Here is a 22113-nt window from a genome sequence, read left to right as displayed (position 1 = left end):
CTGAGCTGCCCTTGCTCTTTTACCATCTACCGAATAATCATATTTTTGCTTCCCTGTAAAGGGAAATTGATGACTTGATCCTCTCTTCCCCAAACTACACCAAATAAATATACAACAATATATACCGCAAAGAATCATCTTTTGCTCATACCCACCAATCAGCTTTCTCATTCAGGTAAGAAAGTGTCAGCAAGCACCTGATTGGTTGGATGGGTTCTGATGAGCACAGCAATTCAGCTTCCCACTGCAGAATGATCCCCAGGAGTTAACAGAAGAGACTACATTTCATTCAAATACATATTACAATTCTCTGGCCAGGCTATACCTATGACCTGTTCCTGTGTGTGTGTATATACTGCTGACACATTCAGCCTTTCCCATTTCACCTATTGCACCTTCCCAGCCAATGAGAAGACAGAACTGGTCAGGCCTCCTCCTCCTCCTCCTCCCTCCTTCTGTCTGCTCCTTGTAAGAGCGGAAAGGACCAGCCAGTCCATACAGCTGCTAGAGATGGCAAAGAAGGTGCTGGCGGTCCTCCTACCCCTTGTGCTGTGTGTGATCGGGGTCATTGGGATCCTGCTGCTGGCCCTTCCTGCTAGGGAGATCACTGAACCCCCAAAGTTTAAGGTGAGTGCATGCACTGAAACCTACTGACAGCTCTCGGGGTTATTGCAATTACAATGCACTGTGCTGGATCAGGGGTTGCTGCCCATCTGCTAGGTGTGAGCCATGTGTTGTGGTGACAAACACACCCACCCACAGCTGTGTACACTTACACAACATACGTACAGTGTATGTGTATATATATGTACACCTAACCCGCTACTTACACTGGCTTGACTCTGCTACTCATCCATATTCTATCACTAATGTTTGCTAATGAAAATGCACTTCGAAATGTATTTATTTGCAGTGATATGTGTAGATATATAGATATATATAATTTATTTCCTTTCCAGCATAACAATGAGTAAGCACACGTTACTTGTAGCAGTAGGTCGGTAACCATCTCCCTCTGGTATAAGCGCTGTACATCAATACAGGATGGACTCTGGCGGTTAAGTGGTTACAGAATGTCTCACATTCTAGTCGCTGTTCACACCGCTTTAATATTCGCGATAGCTTGTCATGTTTTAAAATAACTTTCACAGACACCTTGTATCTGACGCTTTTGTATCTGACAACGAAAATCGGATATCACATGCTAAATTATCACATGATAAATTCAGCGCTGGGTTCTTAGTTATGAAAGTCTCCCCGTTATAAATCTTTGGGTTCATAAATGGGGGCAAAGTGTTCACAGGATGGTTCTTCTCACCCCTCTCAAATCACAGCATGAGGTTTAAGTAACTTCTCTGGGGCGCTGCATTTGAATAAGCCTGTACATTCCCACAATGGTGGAGAACAGCAAGTTCCAGCATGCCCTGATTGACATTTACAGTCCCCCATTGGATAGAATTCCCACTGCTGTAGGTGTCAGCATGCCTTGATGTTGTAAAGTGGGACTCGGGGTGGTAAGAATAGTCTATTGGGGAGCTATGAGTATGCAGGTCCAGCATATAGAGTGCTATCTGTAGAGTGGGGTATCAAGGCATTTGCTGCAGGAAAACCTATTACTGGAGGACCTTCCTCCTGTAAAAAGAACCCTCCTGTGAACACTTTGGCCCTTTTTATGAAACCAATGATTTATATCGGGGAGTGTGGTGATATGATGGAATCTGTAGTTCTAGAACATCTGGCCTTTTTGAGGGACAGTGTGACGTCAATAGACTTTTATTTTAGGTTTGTATCAAAGGGAAACCGTTGTGGCATGCTGGGTCTTGTTGTTCAACTATATATCTTAGGTAGGAACTCCTTAAGGGACAAGCTGATAGGGAACGTTATTTTTAGTTCCACAGCATTGGAGTTGTGTCCTGTCCCTTAGAGGAAGAAACAGGTATTGTATGCAGGGAATTGTTCACCTATGTATCTCAGGTGGGAGGTCTTTAAGAGGGGCCATAAAGGAAGAAACAGGTATTATATACAGGGACTTGTAGTTCCACTGCATATGGTTTTCAGTCTGTGTCTCTATGAGTTGCAGTCAGGTCTGTTATGCTGGAACTTGTAGTTCCTCTCTGAATGACCTAATGCAGGGGAACCAAATCCCGTCGTCTTTCATCCCTCCATTTTTAACTTTTGGTGTAGAGATTTGTATTAATCGATTTTTGCAAACTGTTCATTGAGTTTAAGTAATCCGTCTAAGTCCGCCAATCCCAGTGGTAGGCAACCATGGTACTCCAGCTGTGGTGAAACTACAAATCCCATCATGTCTCTGCCTCTAGGGTCATGCCTGTGGCTGTTAGAATTTTGCAGTGCTTCATGGGACTTGTAGTTCCACAACAGCTGGAGTGCCAAGGTTGCCAAACCTTGTGAATGTATGGAGCCAGTGTCTAGCGGTTTGACGTGCCGGCCACGCTTACCGTTGTTTGGCTGTGTTGGGAATCCTGTGCATGGGGAACTCCCTCTCCAGATGGCGGAGGAAGGGGTGTCCCCATTCATCATGCTTTGTCCTTGTGGTCTTTTGACCCCTCTCAATAGCATGAAAAAGAGGCCAAGGAGTAAATGAACTGTCAGTTAACAATTCATTGATACATTCACCATCTGGAGCTGAAGCTGTAATAAACGGCTCAGAGAGAATTCTTTGAATCAGTCCTCTATGCCGGCCCTTTCATAATGTAGGGTACCTTCCAGTCAGCCATGAAATGTTTACCGTAAAAGGCAATTACCTGTTGGGTTGGCCTTATCATCATTCTGGTATTCATCATGAGCAGCACACAACCCTGCCCAATAAATCTCTATGGTTGCCGGTAGCCTTGAACAATGCTCTCCAATAAAACGAAGCTCCGCCTGCTTGGAAAGGGAGGGTGCACAGCCCAGAATAATGTATACTGCTTTTGTATTGTTAAGCTCCACCCACATGATAGGGTCAACCCATATCATACTTACAAAAAATTGTGCCAGAAAATCATGTGAGACATGCAAATCATTATCTGGGATGATCCAAAACAAATAATCTTTCCAAATGAATTGGATAAAGGGGAAGCGTCTAGGATGAAAAAGTGGCATTTTCCTTTAAGGGGTAAAGCTGGCCATACACTACTTGACTTTATGGCTGACATTAGGGCAGTGTGCGGCCCTGTTGGCCCCCTTTCAGTCGACAAAAGTACATTTTTCAATCAAATTTTGATGAAGGAGCTGGACTGAAATCTCTTGGCCATGACTGTAGCCAATCAGCTGCAGCCACTGTTCCTGTATTCGGACAGCCGGAATACAATAGCCTGGCAGAGGGGATTTACCCATCCGTGATGTATTCCGTGGATGGGGATATTGAGCATTTTGCATCGTTCATCCCCAGTATATGTATGATCTGCTTTAGTCTCCTTAAAAATTACAATTACAGGTGAGGTGTCTCGCCCATAGGCTTCCTATCTCTTGGGAGTCCACTGCGGAGATCTGCTTGCTATAGTTCCTGTCTCTTTTCCAGGCCACCATGGGGTGTTTCTTCTGTTGTTAAAGCAGAAGGTGATACTCAAAAATTACATTTCAATTACAGGGGAAGTGTCCTTGGCTGGCTCACCCATAGGCCCCCTAGCTCTTGGGGAGTCCACTGGGGAGATCTGCTTGCTATAGTTCCTGTCTCTGTTCCAGGCCACCATGGGGTGTTTCTTCTGTTGTTAAAGCAGTAGGTGATAGTCAAAAATTACATTTTAATTACAGGGGAAGTGTCCTTGGCTGGCTCACCCATAGGCCCCCTAGCTCTTGGGGAGTCCACTGGGGAGATCTGCTTGCTATAGTTCCTGTCTCTGTTCCAGGCCACCATGGGGTGTTTCTTCTGTTGTTAAAGCAGAAGGTGATACTCAAAAATTACATTTCAATTACAGGGGAAGTGTCCTTGGCTGGCTCACCCATAGACCCCCTAGCTCTTGGGAGTCCACTGAGGAGATCTGCTTGCCATCTCTGTTCCAGGCCACCATGGGGTGTTTCTTCTGTTGTTAAAGCAGAAGGTGATACTCAAAAATTACATTTCAATTACAGGGGAAGTGTCCTTGGCTGGCTCACCCATAGACCCCCTAGCTCTTGGGAGTCCACTGAGGAGATCTGCTTGCCATCTCTGTTCCAGGCCACCATGGGGTGTTTCTTCTGTTGTTAAAACAGGGGTGTTCCCACTTTTCTGGTAGCATTATTCATAATCTCAATATGCAGCAGGTAGACTAGGACTAGAGATGACCAAGAAGCAGGATTTGTGGTGGACACCAGTTGAGTCCAAACAAAGTGTCATCAAGGCTCCCAAACCAGGATGTCCGCCCTCCAAGTGAGTGTAGGCTGTAGGCTCCCCAATCCCTAGATGACTTCAGGTCACTCAGAGTGACCCAATAGAGGTCAGAATTTTCATACCATTGGGGGGGAAGGGGGTTATGGGGCAAGATTCCCCACTTCCTATGATATCATTAGCCAAAGATGTATGTAGTATAATTTCTTATTAGTTGCTGTCTTTTTAAACCCTAAATGATAGTACTGTACATCGTTTTTAGGTCAGTGATGTCACACATAGGAGAATTTTGAACAAAAACCTCTATTATTAGTTACTTTGCACTTGGTTAGTAATGGACTTCACTCCAGGGAACCCCCCTGAAAACTGCATTTTCCATTATTCGTCTCTATACAGGAGTCATAATGGCTGCAGCATGTGTGCAGATGTTGCTGTTTATAAATCTCACCAATAGAATCTCCAAAAGATGAGTCAAGTGGTTTACCTCTTCAGCATATAACAGACACTTGAGATAAGTTTTGGGTGGACTAATCCTTTTAAGCCATACAGGTTGGTAAAGATCCCACCTCCCCTGCTGAATGGCCTAATACAGAGCTTGCCTCCCTGCCTCCCTATTGGGGATCAGTGATAGCAAGTCAGGATACTACCTAGCAGCAGTGCCATGTATACCTTGACCAACAGCACTGTGAAAAGCCTGTTGAATTTGTCTGCAGCAGATTTAGTAATAAAACTTGACGTGTTAAATTGAACAAGCTCCCTGACATTTTTTGTTCCACAATGAGTGGGTGACTCTTGTATCAGTTCTCTGTTCTGACCATAGATTGTTCAGTCATGCAAGCATCTGCTTTTCTTTGTACATGCAGGAGAACTATACCAGAAGCAATACAAGGGGCCGTTATTGCAAAATGCTAATTGGGAGGGGGGTACAGGCACTGGGCCTGGTCCCCATCAAGTCAGCAGGGATGCGTGAGCCTGGCATGGGCTGCCTCTAGGGAAGGAGGATGGTCCTGCCCACTTGCCATAGTAACCAGTTGATGGGCAGGCTCCTCCCCTTCTTCACTATAGTTGTCTGGGCCCCTGTGCAGGGAAAGATGAGAGGAGTCTGTCATCATGGTTACCATAATGCGTGGATGGGGCCATCCGCTGGGCAGGTCAATCAGGGTCCCGCCTACTCACCTGGACTGTGCTTGGGCTCTGTCCACCCCCATGCTTAGTTTCCGCCCCTGTACCACCCACAGCCAATGGTGTCTCCGTCAGGAGGAGCTGGAGTCCTGCCCTGAGGAAAGCTGCAAGGGGTGAGCAGCTGAGAAGAAAGTAGGTTAAACGATGTAAGAAGAGGGATTGAAAAGTGTGCAGAAGTTAATAGTGTTGGAAGAGTAGCCTGCCAGCCTCTTCCGACACTGTTAACTTCACCTTTTTGCATCCATCTTACTACACTGCTCACCTCTGCACACCCTGCCATAGGAGCTGCAGAGGTAAGCAATGTAGGAAGAGGGGTGCAGAGGTGAGCAGTGTAGGAAGAGGGATGCAGGGAGTGCAGAGGTGAGCAGTGTAGGAGAAGGGATGCAAGGGGCGCAAAGGTGAGCAGTGTAGAAAGAGGGATGCAGGGGGTGCAGAGGTGAGCAGTGTAGGAGGAGGGATGCAGGGGGTGCAGAGGTGAGCCGTGTAGGAAGAGGGATGCAGAGGTATACAGTGTAGGAAGAGGGGTGCAGTGGTAAGCAGTGTACGAGGAGGAATGCAGGGGGTGCAGAGGTGAGCAGAGTAGGAAGAGGGATGCAGGAGGCACAGGGGGCAGCAGATGTAGGGTGTACAGGGCCCCATGATTTCTAATGATTGCCCTAATTGAAGCCATTGGATGAACCTGACAACCAGAGAGCCATGATTTTCAGAAGGAGAGGAGAGCCGTGACGACGTCTGTATTTCTCCAACAACAAGCCTCCTTTTTAAGGTAAAAAAAATGTCAGGATATAGTTTGTTGTGAAAACAATACCTGTTTTCATAGTTCTCCTCTCCAACCACAAGTCTATTTTCAGTGAAAAGAGGCTTTGTACAAAAGTTATTACGGTAGGCGTTTTCCAAGGGACGTGTTCCCCTTGAAGAGTTGCAATAATGAGTTCAAAATTGCCTGAGCTGTAAACAATCCAGATAATGACATTTTATGAGGGAATAATGACCCTTATTGATCAGCGTTGGCCATATGAACCAGTCAGGTTACACCCGCAATCTTTGTATTGGGGAAATACACGGGAGAACATGAATAACTGAAGAGATTCAGGGGGGCTGGTTCACAGCGGGTGCAGTGGAGCAGCCTTGCCCATTGCAGTCCCAACACAAAGACGAGACAATTTCCGTTGTTGTCAACTAGCCTGGTTTGCACACACTGCACTGAAAAAAAATACTGCCTACAGTACAACCGCATCACACCACACTGTGGCCAATAGAACTTAATGAAATGTCAATTGTGACTTGTGACATATCAATAAACAAAATTCTAACAAAAAAAAAAAAGGTAAAAAGTTCAACGTGACAGGATCGGCTCATCAGCACTGTTTTCTCCCAGTACACACCGGCGGATATGTATTATGCATGGCGGGCTGGTGTGAACTATCTCTTAAATGGTATCTATGGTCAAAAACTAAAAATAAATCTGTATTTCTATATTGAATTTCCATACATTCTATTACACTCCTAATAACCACATCCATCTAGAAGTTTGTAAACTTACTTACTGAAGATGCCCATAGGATGCATTTCCTCAATGCACTGACGCAATTTCACTTAGCCCGGTGAATGTGCACTTGGGTCACAAATCTCAGAGCCTGCCTTCTGAACTACAACTCCACATCTAAACAATGTAACATTATCATGGCTTGCTGGAAGTGATGCATTGTGGGTTATGTAATCTTGGGAAATGGAATTGCATCACATCAAGCAGCAGGGAAAGAGACGCAAAGCACACTGGGAATCCAGGAAGTTTTTAAAAGTGATGGACAGATGGAAGGCAGCATGGAAAGCACTAAAGGGGACTTTTTTTAAGTCAGCATTGATTGCATTGTGAAGAACAACTCTAGTATGTATTCCTATTACAATGCTCATGTTCTAACCGCATAGTATAAGCTGGGGCTTCACAACTTCTTTCAAGCAGCTTTTGTGCTGCACCTTTTATGACTTGGATGCTCCCTGCCGTAATTCCTGACTCTGTTCTTGAGTATTCCCACCCCCTCAGTGTGTTCTCACCCCCTTTGTATGTTCCTGGCTCCTCCTGTTACATTCTCTGTAATATAAAATATAAAAACTTCAGCAGGAAGGGGAGCCTCAAACAATGGTCACAGGTGTGCAGACTCGGGAACTTCACACAGAGTCCCCAGAGAGATATAAAGTGTTAACTGGTTGCACCGTTAAAGTGACACTAAACTTAGGAGTTAAATCTTAAAAATGCATTCAAGTACCCTAACTATTAACAAAAATGAGTCTTATTTGTGTATCACTGGGCTGTAGATCCTCAAATCTTCTCTGAATTGGTGCTGACACTGTCCTTCCTTCTGGAGGGGGGCTACTTATGTTCCCCATGGTCCCTGCGTGTGTTGTAAAGTAGCCACTGCTGCAAGCTCTCTCCCATGGTGGACTACAACCTCACATTTTGTTACTAATTTGTACTGAGATTGTAGTCCATATTTAACTCCTGAGTTTAGTGTCACTTTAAGCATCTATCAAAAAATGGGGAAATCTCAATTTAGGGTGGACTGACCTTTTAAGTTGCCCTCCTGTGATACATTGCGGGTGCTCTTCTGGCGCAATAATTAAGGGGGATAAGGGATACCATTTTCAACACTGCCACATTGCGTCAATATAGGAGGGCAAAGTTCAAGCCCTGGAACCTTCTGCAGCACTCGTGGCACAAGGGAAGTATTAAAATATTGGTAATGTGGAATGCACATGTTGTAAAACCACCTTTCTTCTTTTCATATCATCATACTTTACAAAAGAAGTTTCTGTCTAATGTCTATAACTGCCAGATCCAGGCCTAACTATGGTCAATCGAAGATTGCAGACAGATGTGACCTTCTGATTGTGTGTAATGGAATACCCAATCAGACAAAGGCAACAATGTCCTATTTGATTACATTTTACCATTGTGTGCACTCATCAACGTTTTCACTCTGTAATGCCAATGGTATAATCAATCATTTCTGGGTCATGGGTGGGGAGACTTATTTTTATTTTTTAATTGAATAGTTGTATGAAAGGCAAAGAATGAAAACTACATCTGAGATTCTCATAGATTGTGTAAAGGCATTTTTTGGAATAACCATTTGTCAGGTTTTGTGGTCTGTGTCTCTGATAGGAAGATGTACCCCTCCATCTGTCCTGGTGACCAGTGTCACAGAAACAGAAAGTGAGAAGGGATCTGAAATTGGTTTCTAAAGGCGAGGGAAAACCTTCCATGACAACCCTCTAAGATGGAAATTCCATTCACTTTGGAGAGATTACCTTTGACTTCCTGTTGTGTCTTGAGGATGGGAAGAGAAATCTCCCTAGGGGTACCCAAGCATAAAAAAAAAATCCTGAAGGTTGTGCCCTTACATACATACGGTAATTACCAGAGGTGAACATTGTAACAGTTGCCCATCATACAATTGTGCTATTCATCCAGGTCTCCGTGCCCTGACCCAGAGGGGTCACTTTTTTAGTTTAGTTCTGGGTGGAGTTTAATGCTCATCACCAGACGTGATATGAAAAACCTTTTGAAGTATCCTCCATTCATCTCTGAATTGAGCTGTAAATCATTTTGTTTGACTGACTCCAGCTGTGAGCTCTTTTAGTTTGCAGAATCTGGCCGCATGTAATCATTTTGAATAATGATGATCCCTAGAGTGTATTTACTTTCAGTTTTCAGGATCTTGCTACAATAAATGCATTTTGGCCGGGCCAAAAACTACAGAGATTTTAGAGGGTGGAGTTGTCCCTTGGCCTTGGTGGATAAGGAACCAAACTTTAAAGTGGGATTCTAGTTTACAGCAGATGTTTTGATATAAAACAGATGTGCCAGAACATTTTAATGTACGGTATATGTTGAGAGCTAAATGAAGTTCTGAGCTAAAGGAAGAATTGTACACTACTGGCCTGTTTCGTTTTATTCTTGGAACCATCCTTGGTTTCCATCATCCAGATGTCACCTCCTCTGTGCAGCATGAGATGTTCTGAAGCTATAAAAGTTCCTCTCCATTGATGTCACTTTCTCTTTTCTAGATACTAGTCTATAAAAGCTTGCCAGTCAGTAACAGATGGAAATGTTTTTGACTGCTAAAGAGTTAGGCCATCAGGTCTTTGTTTAAGTACCGGGCTCCAGTTATCCATCCACCACTGGCAAACGAGGACTTGGGGGTAAGTAATAACATAAAACCCCAAAAGCTGCAAGAATTTCAATGTTAATCCAATTTGGTGTTCTCAACGTAAACTATGGCCTCCCATTTTAAAAAAAAAATCATGTGCTGTGGCAATTATAAGTGCATCTGCACTTAACAGTTCTCTCTTGGTCCCCGTGCAAAGGCCTACAAACACGTGTTGAGCCTGCCCCTGAAGTCCACCTAATGTGGACACTATCTTCATGGAGTTTGCATGTTCTCCTTGTGCTTGCATAGGTTTCTCTGGGTACTCCACTTTCATCCCACACTAAAGACATGCTGGTATGTTAATTGGCTCCTGCCTAAATTGTCCCTAGTATGTATGTATGTATGTGTGTGCGTGTGAGATAGGGACCTTAGATTGTAAGCTTCTTGAGGGCAGCCACTGATGTGAATGAATAGTATATAAAGCACTGCATACATTGATGGCGTTATATAAATACCTGTAATAAATAAACATTAGTGCAGATTGCTGTGATGGGGAGGCTACAATGCTGCACTGCTCCTGAATCAAGAGCAGAGTTGTTGCTCTAATTTTAGACTGTGCCTGGCTGCACTACAGTGGGGTAAAAAGTGTTGCAGGAGGAGTGGCTATCAGCATTGTCACTGCTGATTCACAAGCCTGTAGATTGTCAATCAGCATCTGGCCACACCTAGCTCTGCCCACTGCTTTCTGGAGTGACAGTACTGCATCTGTGGAGCAAATCCTCCCACTGTAAGACACAATTGAAGGAGGTTTCGGCTCATTCACTGGTAAAGGAAGTTTTCTGTTCACTTGTACAACACATAGCTGGACTTGGTACTTGTTTGAGCTGTCATACAGGAGTCTTTAGTTCTATGTTAATGGAAAATCTTTTCAGAAAAGCAGAAACCTCCTAAGGAGATTTGGGATCTGCAGCGTTGTCACATTGCGTTGTGTACAGCATAGAATCATAAATGGGCTACGGCACACTATTTGCCCTGACTGAGGTGGCTGGCTTGTTACACTGTTCCCTTGCAACGTTTGCACACCAAAGGAAACGTTTGATTTGGTTAATAGGCAGCACCAACAGAGTAACATGCACAAAAATGCCTCTGCTAGCTGGGTATTGCAGTGATGCAGATATTATAAAAGGCTGATATTATGAAAGATATGCATGCAGATATTATAAATAGCAGAGATAAGATTGTAATGTAAAATTCATTGCTGATGCAGCTGTTCCATTCTGTCCTGTCTCCGCATGCATTTAAAGTATTTCTATCGCCAAAACTTTTTTTTTTTTTTTTGGCTGGGGGAAGGAATTGTTAAACTCCCACTTGTTCAGGAGAGTTCAGTTCCTGCCCCAAAGACACAACAAGATCTCTTCTTGCCTGCTTTTGTAACAACTGTAAAGTTTTAGATTTCCAACCATCATCTCCCCGGTGGGCAAAAAGACAGTAGTAGACTGAAGTTATCGCCCTTCACCACTAAAAATAGTTTGGGCTTTAAACGCATTTTAATGTTTCGTTTGTTCAGTCAAAAAAAGGAAACGAGAGGGAACTATTAGAAACCTGCCACAAAATATTCAGCACAAGGAAGATCCTTTGTTTTTAAAAAGGCTAATGTCAAATGTGCGGTTCTGTCACTAGAGACAAACCTATGGGATCGATGGAGGGACATACCGCAGCCTCAGCTATAGAGGGAGTGATTCCATAGGGACACACAGTGAGCCTCTTGATTTCATCTCAGGACAGTCGCCTGTCTGACATCAGCCTAGGAGACACATCCACAGAAAATGCTCATTGATGTACTATTCACGAGCAATGTCAGACCTTATTGCACTGTGTGTTTGGCTATCTTTAGGCAGCCCAGAGGAAGGTCTCTTATAGATAAGATGCGGTTTGGAGCCACTGTTTGGCTATGCGTTTTTAATAGCGGGGGGCACTTTATAAAGTGACCAATGAGTATAAACCAGCTTGGCATTGTTAGTTCATGGCCCTTTATTGTTGAAGGCTTTTCCAATTGTTCTTCAGCTAAAGTACACATCAGCCAAAGCTAGATGTTAGTTTCTGACCCTGGTAGTCACACAGTACATATTTTACTACTGAAACAACAAAATCCAGAGGGGACTAGTTTAGACTTAACTCCAAGGCTGAGAGAGCGAGCTGATCACTCTCCCATATCTTGCAAGATTCCCAACCTGCCCTCCCCAAGTCTGCACCCAGCAGATTGTATGTTATCACATCGTGTGTGTGTCCACTATGGGGCTTTTCTACAAAGACAGCATATTCCTCAGGTCATGGCATTGTTTAGCACAATCTCAACCTAAATACTGCCTGTGCTGGTATGACCAAGCAAATAAGTGTGTAAGGATTCAAGAAGTATGAGCGAGTGTGTGACTTATACAATGCTGCAAACTGTTATCAGCTGTTATGTCAGGCTACATTTATGAACCTGGTTGGTTGGGTCAGTTGTTTTCATGTCAATGGAGCGAGGAGAAGAGCTGACACACCCTGGTAGCACCACTTATCACACAGCTACATCACCAACAAGAAGAGTATCTGTAACTGGCCTGATCAATTGTTCAGCCTTCAGCAGTCAGTGGCTGTATACACGACTCGTAGATCTAGATTGAGAATGGCAGGATCTTTCTACTGCCATCTCTTGTATATACCGTATATATATATGTGGCTGTAGGGACACCCCTGTAGACATAAAGTCTTCCAAACTGCTATTGTTGGTCATGACCAGGTTTATGTATGCCAGAGCCTTAGGCCACAGAATATCAGGGGGGATGTAGACTTATTTCATCACTATGTCTTTTTGGAGAACGATATTAAAAAATTAAGCTTTTGCGTTATAGCAAATATACTTTTCTGCATTGATAAAGGACCTCTGTACTTTCAAATGGCTTCCACCTCAACATTCTTCCTCCTTTGGCACACCTACACAACAGCTGCTGGCTTAAATAGACAGTTGCAGCATAGCAAAGCTCCATCTGGCCAATGATGTCAGCCAATGGTTTTTTTTTTTTCAAATTCTGTTTTTATTTTAAGAAAATTCTTGTCAAAAATAAAACAAAAATACAGAGCAAGTAACAGTGTCATACTGTAAGGAATATCCTAGTCATGACATGAAACGTCACAGCACAATGTAACCATAGGAATACCCCATATATCACCCTGCCACGTACAACGAGAGTGGTATCCCGGGTGCTAGACCAGAAACCATCCCAGAGATATGTCAAGTGATGAGGAGTTCTTTGTGTTATCATTCAGGCCCTCAGGGCACCGGGCCAGGTGAACAACTGAGATCCTAAGGGGCGTAGGGGCAATACAATGTGAAAGAGGAAGAGGAGGGAAAAGAGAGAGAAAAATAAGGGGGAAAGGAAGAGGAGGGAGGTAGGGAAGGGAACAAGAAAGGGAAAAGGCTGGTGGGGAGGGTGTTTTCTCACTCAGGCCGTCAATCTTAACTGCTCATTAAGAGCTGGTATTCTGTGGAGTCGAGGAATTCAGTCCAGTAGAACCATGTGGAGGAGAATCTAGACACTGTTCCCTTTATGGAGCTATTGAGATCTTCCATGTGTTTAATATCATTAACTCGTTGAAGCCATTGTCGTATGGTAAGTGGCGAGGACTGTTTCCACAGAAGGGGTACACAAGCCCTCGCCGCGTTCACCAGGTGAACAAGAATGGACTGTCGATAGGCCTTCGATGTCAGCCAATGTTAGATTCAAATAATGCACTGTGAGTTGACACAGCTCTAATCAAAAGATCCTTGGAGGTCCTTGCTGGCCTGTCAGTATTTTGACTGCTACTCTGGTTGCACCCTTGGCCTATTTTTTTGGATTCATTTGTTTGTCTACAGCCAGCGTTACCCTTCTAGTTCTATAAGTGATCTGCCTGTTGTTTTTCTACTTTGCTTCAGTTATCTGTCACCTCATAAGCAGTGGGGCACATCCAATAGCCATGACCTTGGATAGTGATACAGTGAAGCCTAAACCACATTGCTAGAGTTCTTGGTGACAAAGACTTTGCCACGAAGGACACCCAAGGTCCACACCAATTCTTGAGAGCCTTGATAAGCAGCAAAGTTCATACATGTGACTTTTCTTCCTTTATTTACATTTAGAAAATATTACCAACACTGTGCAGACTCCGACCTTGTAGAATATGCCTGTCAATAAAAACCTCACTTTGTGCCCTGCAGGTCTTTCCCTGGCCTGTGTAATATGCCTGAACCTGTCGGAATCCACAGTGTCTCTGTAGACAGAATTCTTCTCTTTAGCGTATAACTCGAGGTCACAGTGCATCTGAGATCATTATTATTCCCACCATGCCTTCTGTCACTCACCATCTTATCAGTGCAAGATTAATACTTGCCTATTTCGAATGAAATAAAAACTGTTGAGGCACTGTATTTTATCTGTCAAACGATTTATCAAATCAAACAATTAAACTCAGCTTGTGACTCTGATATGACATGCACCCCAGTGACTCGGCTCTAAATTTAACCCACATGGGGTATACTAATATAGGTTGCAGAGGATTGCAATGGGGCAGTTCTATTGTTGCCAGTGGTTTTGAGGAATTGTGCCAGGTTTTAAATATTTGTCTCAGGGAATGACCTTGTATTTTAAAAACTAATCAGGTACACAATGATACCCTCTTTTGCCATAAGGAAATTGTGCTTTTTTTGCGTTAATTAAATGTAACTTTTAAAATATAAAAAAACATTATTCTTGTTTATATTTAGGTTCTGCATTCTATTATCTGTTCAGCAGCCTTAGCATTAAGGGTAACTCAAACCAAAACTGATGTAATCCAGTTTGTTAGATCAGAGAGTTAAAAAAATCAGTTCCTTTATTTCTTGGTGACTCTACTATGGGGATCTCTCCCAGTTATGCTCACTTGATTAGATCACTACAAATGAGTTCTAATATCCTTGTTGGATTTAAAATTTAGCTTGTACAGGTCTACAGAAAACTGGCTGTACCCAAAGGCAGGTAGGAATGCTGACACTCTAAGGTGGGTGCGTACAGGGCCTGGATTTAAGGCAGACTAGGGTAGCATCCCATGTGTGCAGTGTGTTTGAAACTTTCCCTAGGTCAATGAGGTGCCCATTTTGCATTGAGTGATTAGAGAGGCATACCAAAGCTATGACTTTAGAGTGGTAAACTGCTATTTGCATACTAAGTGCACAGACTCTAAGACTTCAGAGGAAAAGAAAGGTCCAGGGTTCTCTTCATCTCTGCTTTGGATTTGTCTCCTTAAAGTGAACATGTGCTTTTTCAATGCAGAAACATGTGACAGGGTTACCTTAATGCCAACCCTACCAGTTGTAGATACTTTTCCTTTTGTTCCCTCACCTGTCTACTCAGCTACTAGATTGTAGAGAATGACTTGGAGTTTACACAGGGCTGAGGACTCTTTCCAGGCACTCATGTGACAGTGCTGGGTGCCAAAGCAGCAAATCCATCAAGCCCCAGCACCATCACATGGTAAGGAGAGAAGTTAGTCACATGCCCCCTCATAAGTAAAAGTACCCAGTATTATTCTTCAATGCTGGTGGCCAGACAGAGCGGCAGAGAAGTGAAGGGACGGCGAGTATGTGTTTCTGTATGGGCCAACAAAGTGAGCCTGTTTCTTGGCCCTGATCGTTTTTATAAACCTGTTTTTATATGCTTAAAAACGTTAATATTTTAGTGGACTAATGACGTACAATAAAACAATTTTAATTATCACAGATGAAAGAATTCTGTGTCTACATTATGTGAGAGTTCCGTAGTGATTTAGAAATTACTGTAACTATAGATTCACCCTCTTGACCAGCAAAATCCAAACCATTTCCATTTTATTCAATGAATGCTTCAAATAGCATGTAATAGAATTAGGATGCTATTTACAAAGTTGATTATTTGACTGCCCTCCCTTAGTGTATCAATTGTGTTAGAGAGTGAAGTTACCTTTTGAAGAAATCAATTTGCGTAAAACAATTTTCGCCTCTCTCTAGGCTTGCTTATTTGTGACAGATGGGTATATTTTTAGCAAGGGAAGTGCGGACATCCATGGTAAACTGATCTTACACGTTCACTGATCAGTCTCTGAGTGCTCCGTTGTGTGTGTTACAGGGTCTCTTGGGAGGATCCTGATACCGCTATGCACTTTACACCTTTAATGTGGAGACTGAGTGCTTTGTTGGCCCCTGGACTCTTCCAGCCGGTTCAGGAGGACATGAGGTCTACAGATTCTTCCCATCAGACTCTCACATTGACTGACTGTGGCCATTAGCTTGAAACTGTGTTCCTGTACTACTAATGCCTTCATAAAGATAGTATGACCCAGAGGGTCAGTGAAACAAATTTTTCTATTTTTGGTAAATGCCAGCTGTTCTGTGAAAGTTTTTGTTAGTGTTCTCAGAGTCTCTCATGGTGAGATCTCGGTGCTTGTGTTCCAAGGTTTACAGTCAGGGCCAGATTTACTCTCTTTGCTGCCCCAAGGCCAGGTTCCTCAATGCACCCCCCCTACCCGCCAAACCCCCACTCCCCATGGAGAATGGAAGATCTGCGTACAAAACAAGCTGGGGCTTCCCCGCTGTACATTTAGCTCTGCTTGCCCAAAGCAGGGCTAAATGTAGAAAATAACTACCCACCCGGGCATCGGGAAATAGGAATTCCACACCCCTGCTGCCCCTCTATTACTTGCTGCCCCGAGGCCGGGCCTTGGTTGGCCTTGTGAGAAATCCGGCCCTGTTTACAGTTCCAAGTATTTACTTGGGAAATAAATTCTCCCTTTTAAAATGAAACAAAAGTATTTAATGTGTTTGTATTAAAAATAAAATACTTGTGTAAATATGTTCATTTAAAAGCAGTGGTGGGCAAATAATATAGAATTCAAGAGTTTGTCCAAGCCAGGAGCCAGCAGGATTTTTTAAAATCCAAATCCATTGGCAACTAGGGAAAACCTCAAACATTCGGCACCTGCTGTGATTTTTAAGGAGCATTGGTTACCTTGCTCCTGGATTTGGCCAGCTCTGGCTTAAAACACACCCATGGTCCATAAATCATATAGCGACTTGCCATTGAAGCTACTGTTAGGATTTGCCTTATAGCCTCCACAAAGGTCCTATGCAAATAGTGACTTTTCTGCAGGTCCAGTATTTGCATTCTGCTGCTGCAAGGCACCACTTTACCCTACCTCTTTACTTCGGTGATCTGGGAACCCCTGATTGTTGTGCAGGAGGAGAAGTCTCAAGCACACCTGGTGCAGGCTGCTTGATATCCACCATTTACAGAAAGCATTATCTAACCTAGTGTCTGCACTAAAAGGTTTCTTACAGGTACCATTCAGAATCTTGCCTATAAAGGTTAAATCTGCTTGGAGTAAGTAAGGTCTACACCACACACTAAGAAAATGACCCACCTAATGTCTAAGGACCCTTTGTGGTCTTTTGCTGCAATCTTTTGGGTTTGACACACACCTATATTGTTGTCTGCGCCCCACCATTTCCCGTTTCAAAATTGATCTTTGTCTCCAATATAGGAAAAAAGGGGAAACTTCCTCAACGAGGATCCGAGCAGCAGTTGACTTTGGCAGAGGTTTTCACCCTTTTCCACTCTTTCCAGAACTAAAGAATAATGTTTTACATGACATTTCTCATTAATGTTTTAACAAATGATATAAGGGTCGAAAAGTTGTTTTTAAATATTTGTCTGAAGATCTATTTTAAATGCCCTCTCACACCTCTCTTGGAAAAACAATAAACTAGAACCCTCTACTATCAAAATTTTCAATTTATCCAACCACACTCTCAGCCCCTACGAGACATCCCTACTACAAAAGGGCCTCAATTTTGCTCCCACTGCCAAACCTAATCCGTTCACCTTATTCATAGATCTCAATAGATTCACTCGTAAATTAACGCTCCAAAGACATTATGCAAACAAAAAACAACACTCACCTCCCATGGCTATCACCCCGGCATCTCTGAACGAATCCGACTAGAGGCAGTAGGAGGTAGACCTAGAGGAGGCTGGCTAGAGGCCATCGGAGAGAGATGCATGGAAGGGAGGGGGGCTGTGGCTAGAGTCCATCAGAGGCAGACTAGAGGCCATAGTGGATGGACCTAAGCTAGACTCTGGTGTAAAGAGCCTAACTTCACCCATTTGCTGCTGTGTATTTGTGCACATGTGTATTTTTTATGCTGCCCCCCTTTTCCCACACACATCCCAGGACTTCACTTACACTAAACTGTTGACTGTGGTGCCTGTTGTCTGATTTGAAGTTTGAAAAAAGTTTAATATGATAGTCTGATAGTTTGAGAATAGTTTAATATGCCAAGTACAGAATATAAATTACACGGGTTATATAAAGTAAGTCTGGATCAGACTGTGGCAGCATGAAATGCAGCATATAATAATATCAAACATTTGTTTTTAATTTAACATTCCCGGCCTGTTGGCTACAAAAAGCAAATATTAAAATTCAGTTACAATTATTTTATCCAGCCAGCTCTGGCACAATACTTTAGTCAGACCGGCTGCTCAAATAGTCTTTATTTTTATCTTATCTTCATATTGCCAGATTGAGGCATCCGGGTTGGACTGCAGTCTCTTCCTTGTCAATATATGTTCCTTCCTTCCTTCCCATTTGTATCTCTCTACATGAATTGCACCTAGAAGCTGCACTGTGGGTAGATGTTGAGCACCAATCACTTATTTCTAAATGAACAGTGGTGTGCATTATTGAATGCAGAGTCAGTCTTGTGAATAGAATATGAGGTTACAGCTAAGTTACACAAGGCTGTGACCTGGTCAGGATGAAAAACTTACAAGTCCAGTTTTTACTGGAGTGTATTTAAAGAGAGTATGTCAGGACAGAAATATTGAATAGTGATGGGCTCAGGCATGTTCGCAGCTCCACCTGCCGAGCCCGCCAGGAAGCTGACAGCGCCGCAGTGCCAATGACAGGCACGGAGACATTTCCCGATCTCTGCATCTGCGGACCGGGATAATGTCTCGGTACCTGTGATTGGCGTTTTCAGCTTCCTGGTGGCTCGGCACGTGGAGCTGCGAACACGCCCGAGCCCCTCACTAATTTTGAAGTGCCCATTGCAATGAGTTGCTAAGGTTCACATTCCAGGGGTCCCAAAAAAAGAATTTCTGGGTGGGAGTCCAGAAGGTGCCATTTCTGAAAGATGCAGGCTGTCAGGCTGATCTGACTTACTAACCTAAGGAGTCTTTGACCTGGAACAGTTCTGACTATTGAGCTTCATATACTGTATGTTCCAGCTTGACAAATACCTGAAGAAAAACCAGGATCAAAGATGACAGTCCCCGATCTTTCATCTTAAAGGGATTCTGTTCTGTACTGAAGAAGTACAGAATCTGCTGTTGATGGTCTCGTCTTCTAAAAAATACTAAATTCTTTGCTGTCATACTGATCTAGTGGCCTCAGTACTTTAAGTCTCTAACCCCAAACACTTGACTAAAGCTTTCCTCATCTGCATGCTTATTTCAGGACAGTTATTTCGAAAGGGTTGCAGCTAGCATTTTTAGGGTCACCAGTAGGAGCCTCAATACTTTTGTCATAACAGGTTTCCTTTAAAAGTGAACTAGCAATGTAAGCCCATGTATTTCTCTCTTGACAGGTCCCCTTTAAGAGCCTCTCTCACACATAATGGAATCTCTGCACAAATGAAGACCTTTAGTGCCATTTAGATAAATGGTAAAGCTGTTACATGAATGATAATGTATGCAGGGAGGTCCCCTAAGAGCAGTGGTACATTTGTACCCCCCCTGGAACCCCCACCCATCCATTAAACTCTTCTCATCAGAAATCAGATTAATTATTTAATAGTACTTTGTGTCGGCTCTATTTTCGGATTGCAGTGCACTTCATTGTGTTTGAGTGATTTTGGAAATCATCCATTTAACACATTGCTGACATTTTTTCTGCCTTTCGTGGCTTTTTTACCCTGTTTTACACAATACGATCTTTTAGTGACTCGGCCTCATCTGTATCCTCATTCTGCAAAGTTGCACTTGTGCATTCTTTCTCGGTGCGATATTTCTGGTTCTCCGTCCTATCACCATAGTGATCTCTGCAAGGATGAGTGCAAAAATGTGCCATTTGTTATATTTTAGAACGATAATTGACACGCAGCTGTTCAAATGAACATTAGCTCATTGCAAAAGCCTTCATATATTAAACTTTAACAGAAATGCCATCCTGCCCTGCTTGGTTGTTGGGGGCAGTATGAACAGTTACTCTAGTTTCCAGCAATTTAAAGGACTGCTCCACCCAAAAGGGACATTTGTCTTTCATGTAGATTATGGTGAAGGTTAGTGTAGGTTAATGTAACCTAAAAGCGCTCGAAAATCTTTTAAGCATTGGTACTGTTGGACAGTAAGGCTGGAATGTACACTCACTGATCACTTTATTAGGTACGCCTGTTCAACTGCCTGTTCATGCAAATATCTAATCATCCAATCACATGGCAGCAGCTCAATGCATTGTCAAAGCAAGGTCAAGACGATCTGCTGAAGTTCAAACCAAACATCATAATAGTGAAGAAAAGTAATTTAAGTGACTTTGAATGTGGCATGGTTGTTGGTTCCAGACAGGCTGGTCTGAGTATTTCAGAAAGTGCCGATCTACTTGGATTTTCACACACAACAATCTCTAGGGTTTACAGGGAATGGTAAGAGAAAAGAGGAGGAGGAGAATGGCCAAACTGGTTCAAGCTGATAGAAAGGCAACAGTAACACAAATAGCCAATCATAACAACCAAGGTATGCACTATGCAGAAGAGCATCTCTTAATGCACAACATTTCAAACCTTGAAGCAGATGGGCTACAGCAGCAGAAGACCACACTGGGTGCCACTCCTGCCAGCCAAGAACAGCAAACTGAGGCTACAATTTGCAAGTGCTCACCAAAATTGGACAATAGAAGATTAGACAAATTTTGCCAGGTCTGACGAGTCTCAATTTCTACTGCAATATTTGGATGGTCGGGTCAGAATTTGGCATAAACAACATGAAAGCATGGATGCAACCTGCCACGTAACAACGGTTCAGCTGGTGGGAGTGGTGTAATGGTGAAGGGGATATTTTCTTGGCACACTTTGGGCCCCTTAGTACCAACTGAGCATCAATTAAATGCCACAGGTTACATGAGTGTTGTTGCAGACATGTCCTTCCCTTTATGACCACAGTGTACCCATCTTCTGATGGTGACTTCCAGCAGAATAAGGCACCATGTCACAAAGCTAAAATCATCTCAAGCTGGTTTCTTCAACATGATAATGAATTCACTGTACTCAAATGGCCTCCACAGTCACTAGATCTCACTCCAATAGAGCACCTTTTGGGATGTGGTGGAATGGGAGATTCACATCATGGATGTGCAGCTGACAAATCAGCAACAGCTGCCTAATGCTATCATTTCAATATGGACCAAACTCTCTAAGGAATGTTTCCAGTACCATGTTGAATCTATGCTAGGAAGAACTAAGGCGGTTCTGAAGACAAAAGGGGGTCCAATCCGGCACTAGCAAGGTATACCTAATAATAAAGTACATGATGCATTCGTAAATAAAGGCATGTTCAATTTAGCTAAGTGTGGCCACAAATGTCACAGTCCAGACCCTGATGTGAAGTGCTGATGCAGTGATAAAGCCAAATGGTAATATGGGGATGGATATATGGTTACTGCTAAAAGAAACATACCTGAAGGTGCAGGAGTGGTATTTGCCTAGCCTAAGGCCACTATTTACTAAATTGTGCACTGCTATTGCTTCACTTCAAATGTCTAGTCATCTCATGCATGTGATTGGATGTTCACATGAATACAGGTTTCCTTCACTTAACTTCATGTTACACTTTAGTGAAACTGGACTGAATTGTGCAATGAGAGTGTTTTGTTTCTATGTAATTGCAGGCCCAGTCCAACATAACATTGTTTTTTTCCCCTTCAGCGTGTGTGCAGTCTGCACTGTAACTGCAGAGAAGATTTGACAAAAACGATGGCATCTGTTCTGCATACCTGTTTGATTCAAACTCTTTTAGTGCTGAAAGCCATAAATAGAATTCTCTGCTGCAGTGCACTCATGCCATCCCTGGAGATGACACTATGCTAGAAGCAGACACACTCTGCAGGAGACCAGCTATAGTGTAGGTCAGCCATTCTCAACCAGAGTTCCTCCTGAGGTTGCTAGGGGTTCCTTGAGCTGTGGCAGATTGAGCTCCAATTTGATAGTACCTGCATAGTTCCAGGGCCAACGTCACTTGGAAGAGCCAGCGGCATGACACCATAGTCTTTAATAGTGAGGACATTGGTGTTTAGTGAAGTCCTTTTAAATTGGTGGCAAGTGAGGTGCTCCAGTACATTGGTGGTCAATGGAGAAGATTCCCATTAAACATGGCCAGTAGGAAGAAT

The 22113-nt window shown here is 43.2% G+C and overlaps 1 protein-coding gene and 1 long non-coding RNA gene across 2 annotated transcripts in view; both read left to right on the top strand.

Moving 5' to 3' along the window:
- Nucleotides 1-458: 458 nt before the first annotated feature.
- Nucleotides 459-22113, top strand: part of ENTPD2 (ectonucleoside triphosphate diphosphohydrolase 2) — a 46832-nt gene continuing 25177 nt past the window's right edge. Inside the window, exon 1 of the mRNA XM_018568699.1 lies at nucleotides 459-627. Coding sequence (XP_018424201.1) covers nucleotides 511-627 — 117 coding nt within the window. The 5' untranslated portion in view covers nucleotides 459-510. The remainder of the gene's footprint in view (nucleotides 628-22113) is intronic.
- LOC108797125 lies at nucleotides 9985-20470 on the top strand. The gene is made up of 3 exons (XR_001941856.1): nucleotides 9985-9996; nucleotides 12269-12274; nucleotides 20392-20470. It is a non-coding gene; the product is annotated as an uncharacterized LOC108797125 (long non-coding RNA).

Source organism: Nanorana parkeri, unplaced genomic scaffold, assembly GCF_000935625.1.
Source record: "Nanorana parkeri isolate BGI_ZX_2015 unplaced genomic scaffold, ASM93562v1 scaffold1230, whole genome shotgun sequence".
In the NCBI taxonomy this organism is placed as follows: domain Eukaryota; kingdom Metazoa; phylum Chordata; class Amphibia; order Anura; family Dicroglossidae; genus Nanorana; species Nanorana parkeri.
The sequence above is the reverse complement of the archived record's forward strand: the minus strand, read 5'-3'. Positions and strand labels throughout refer to the sequence as shown.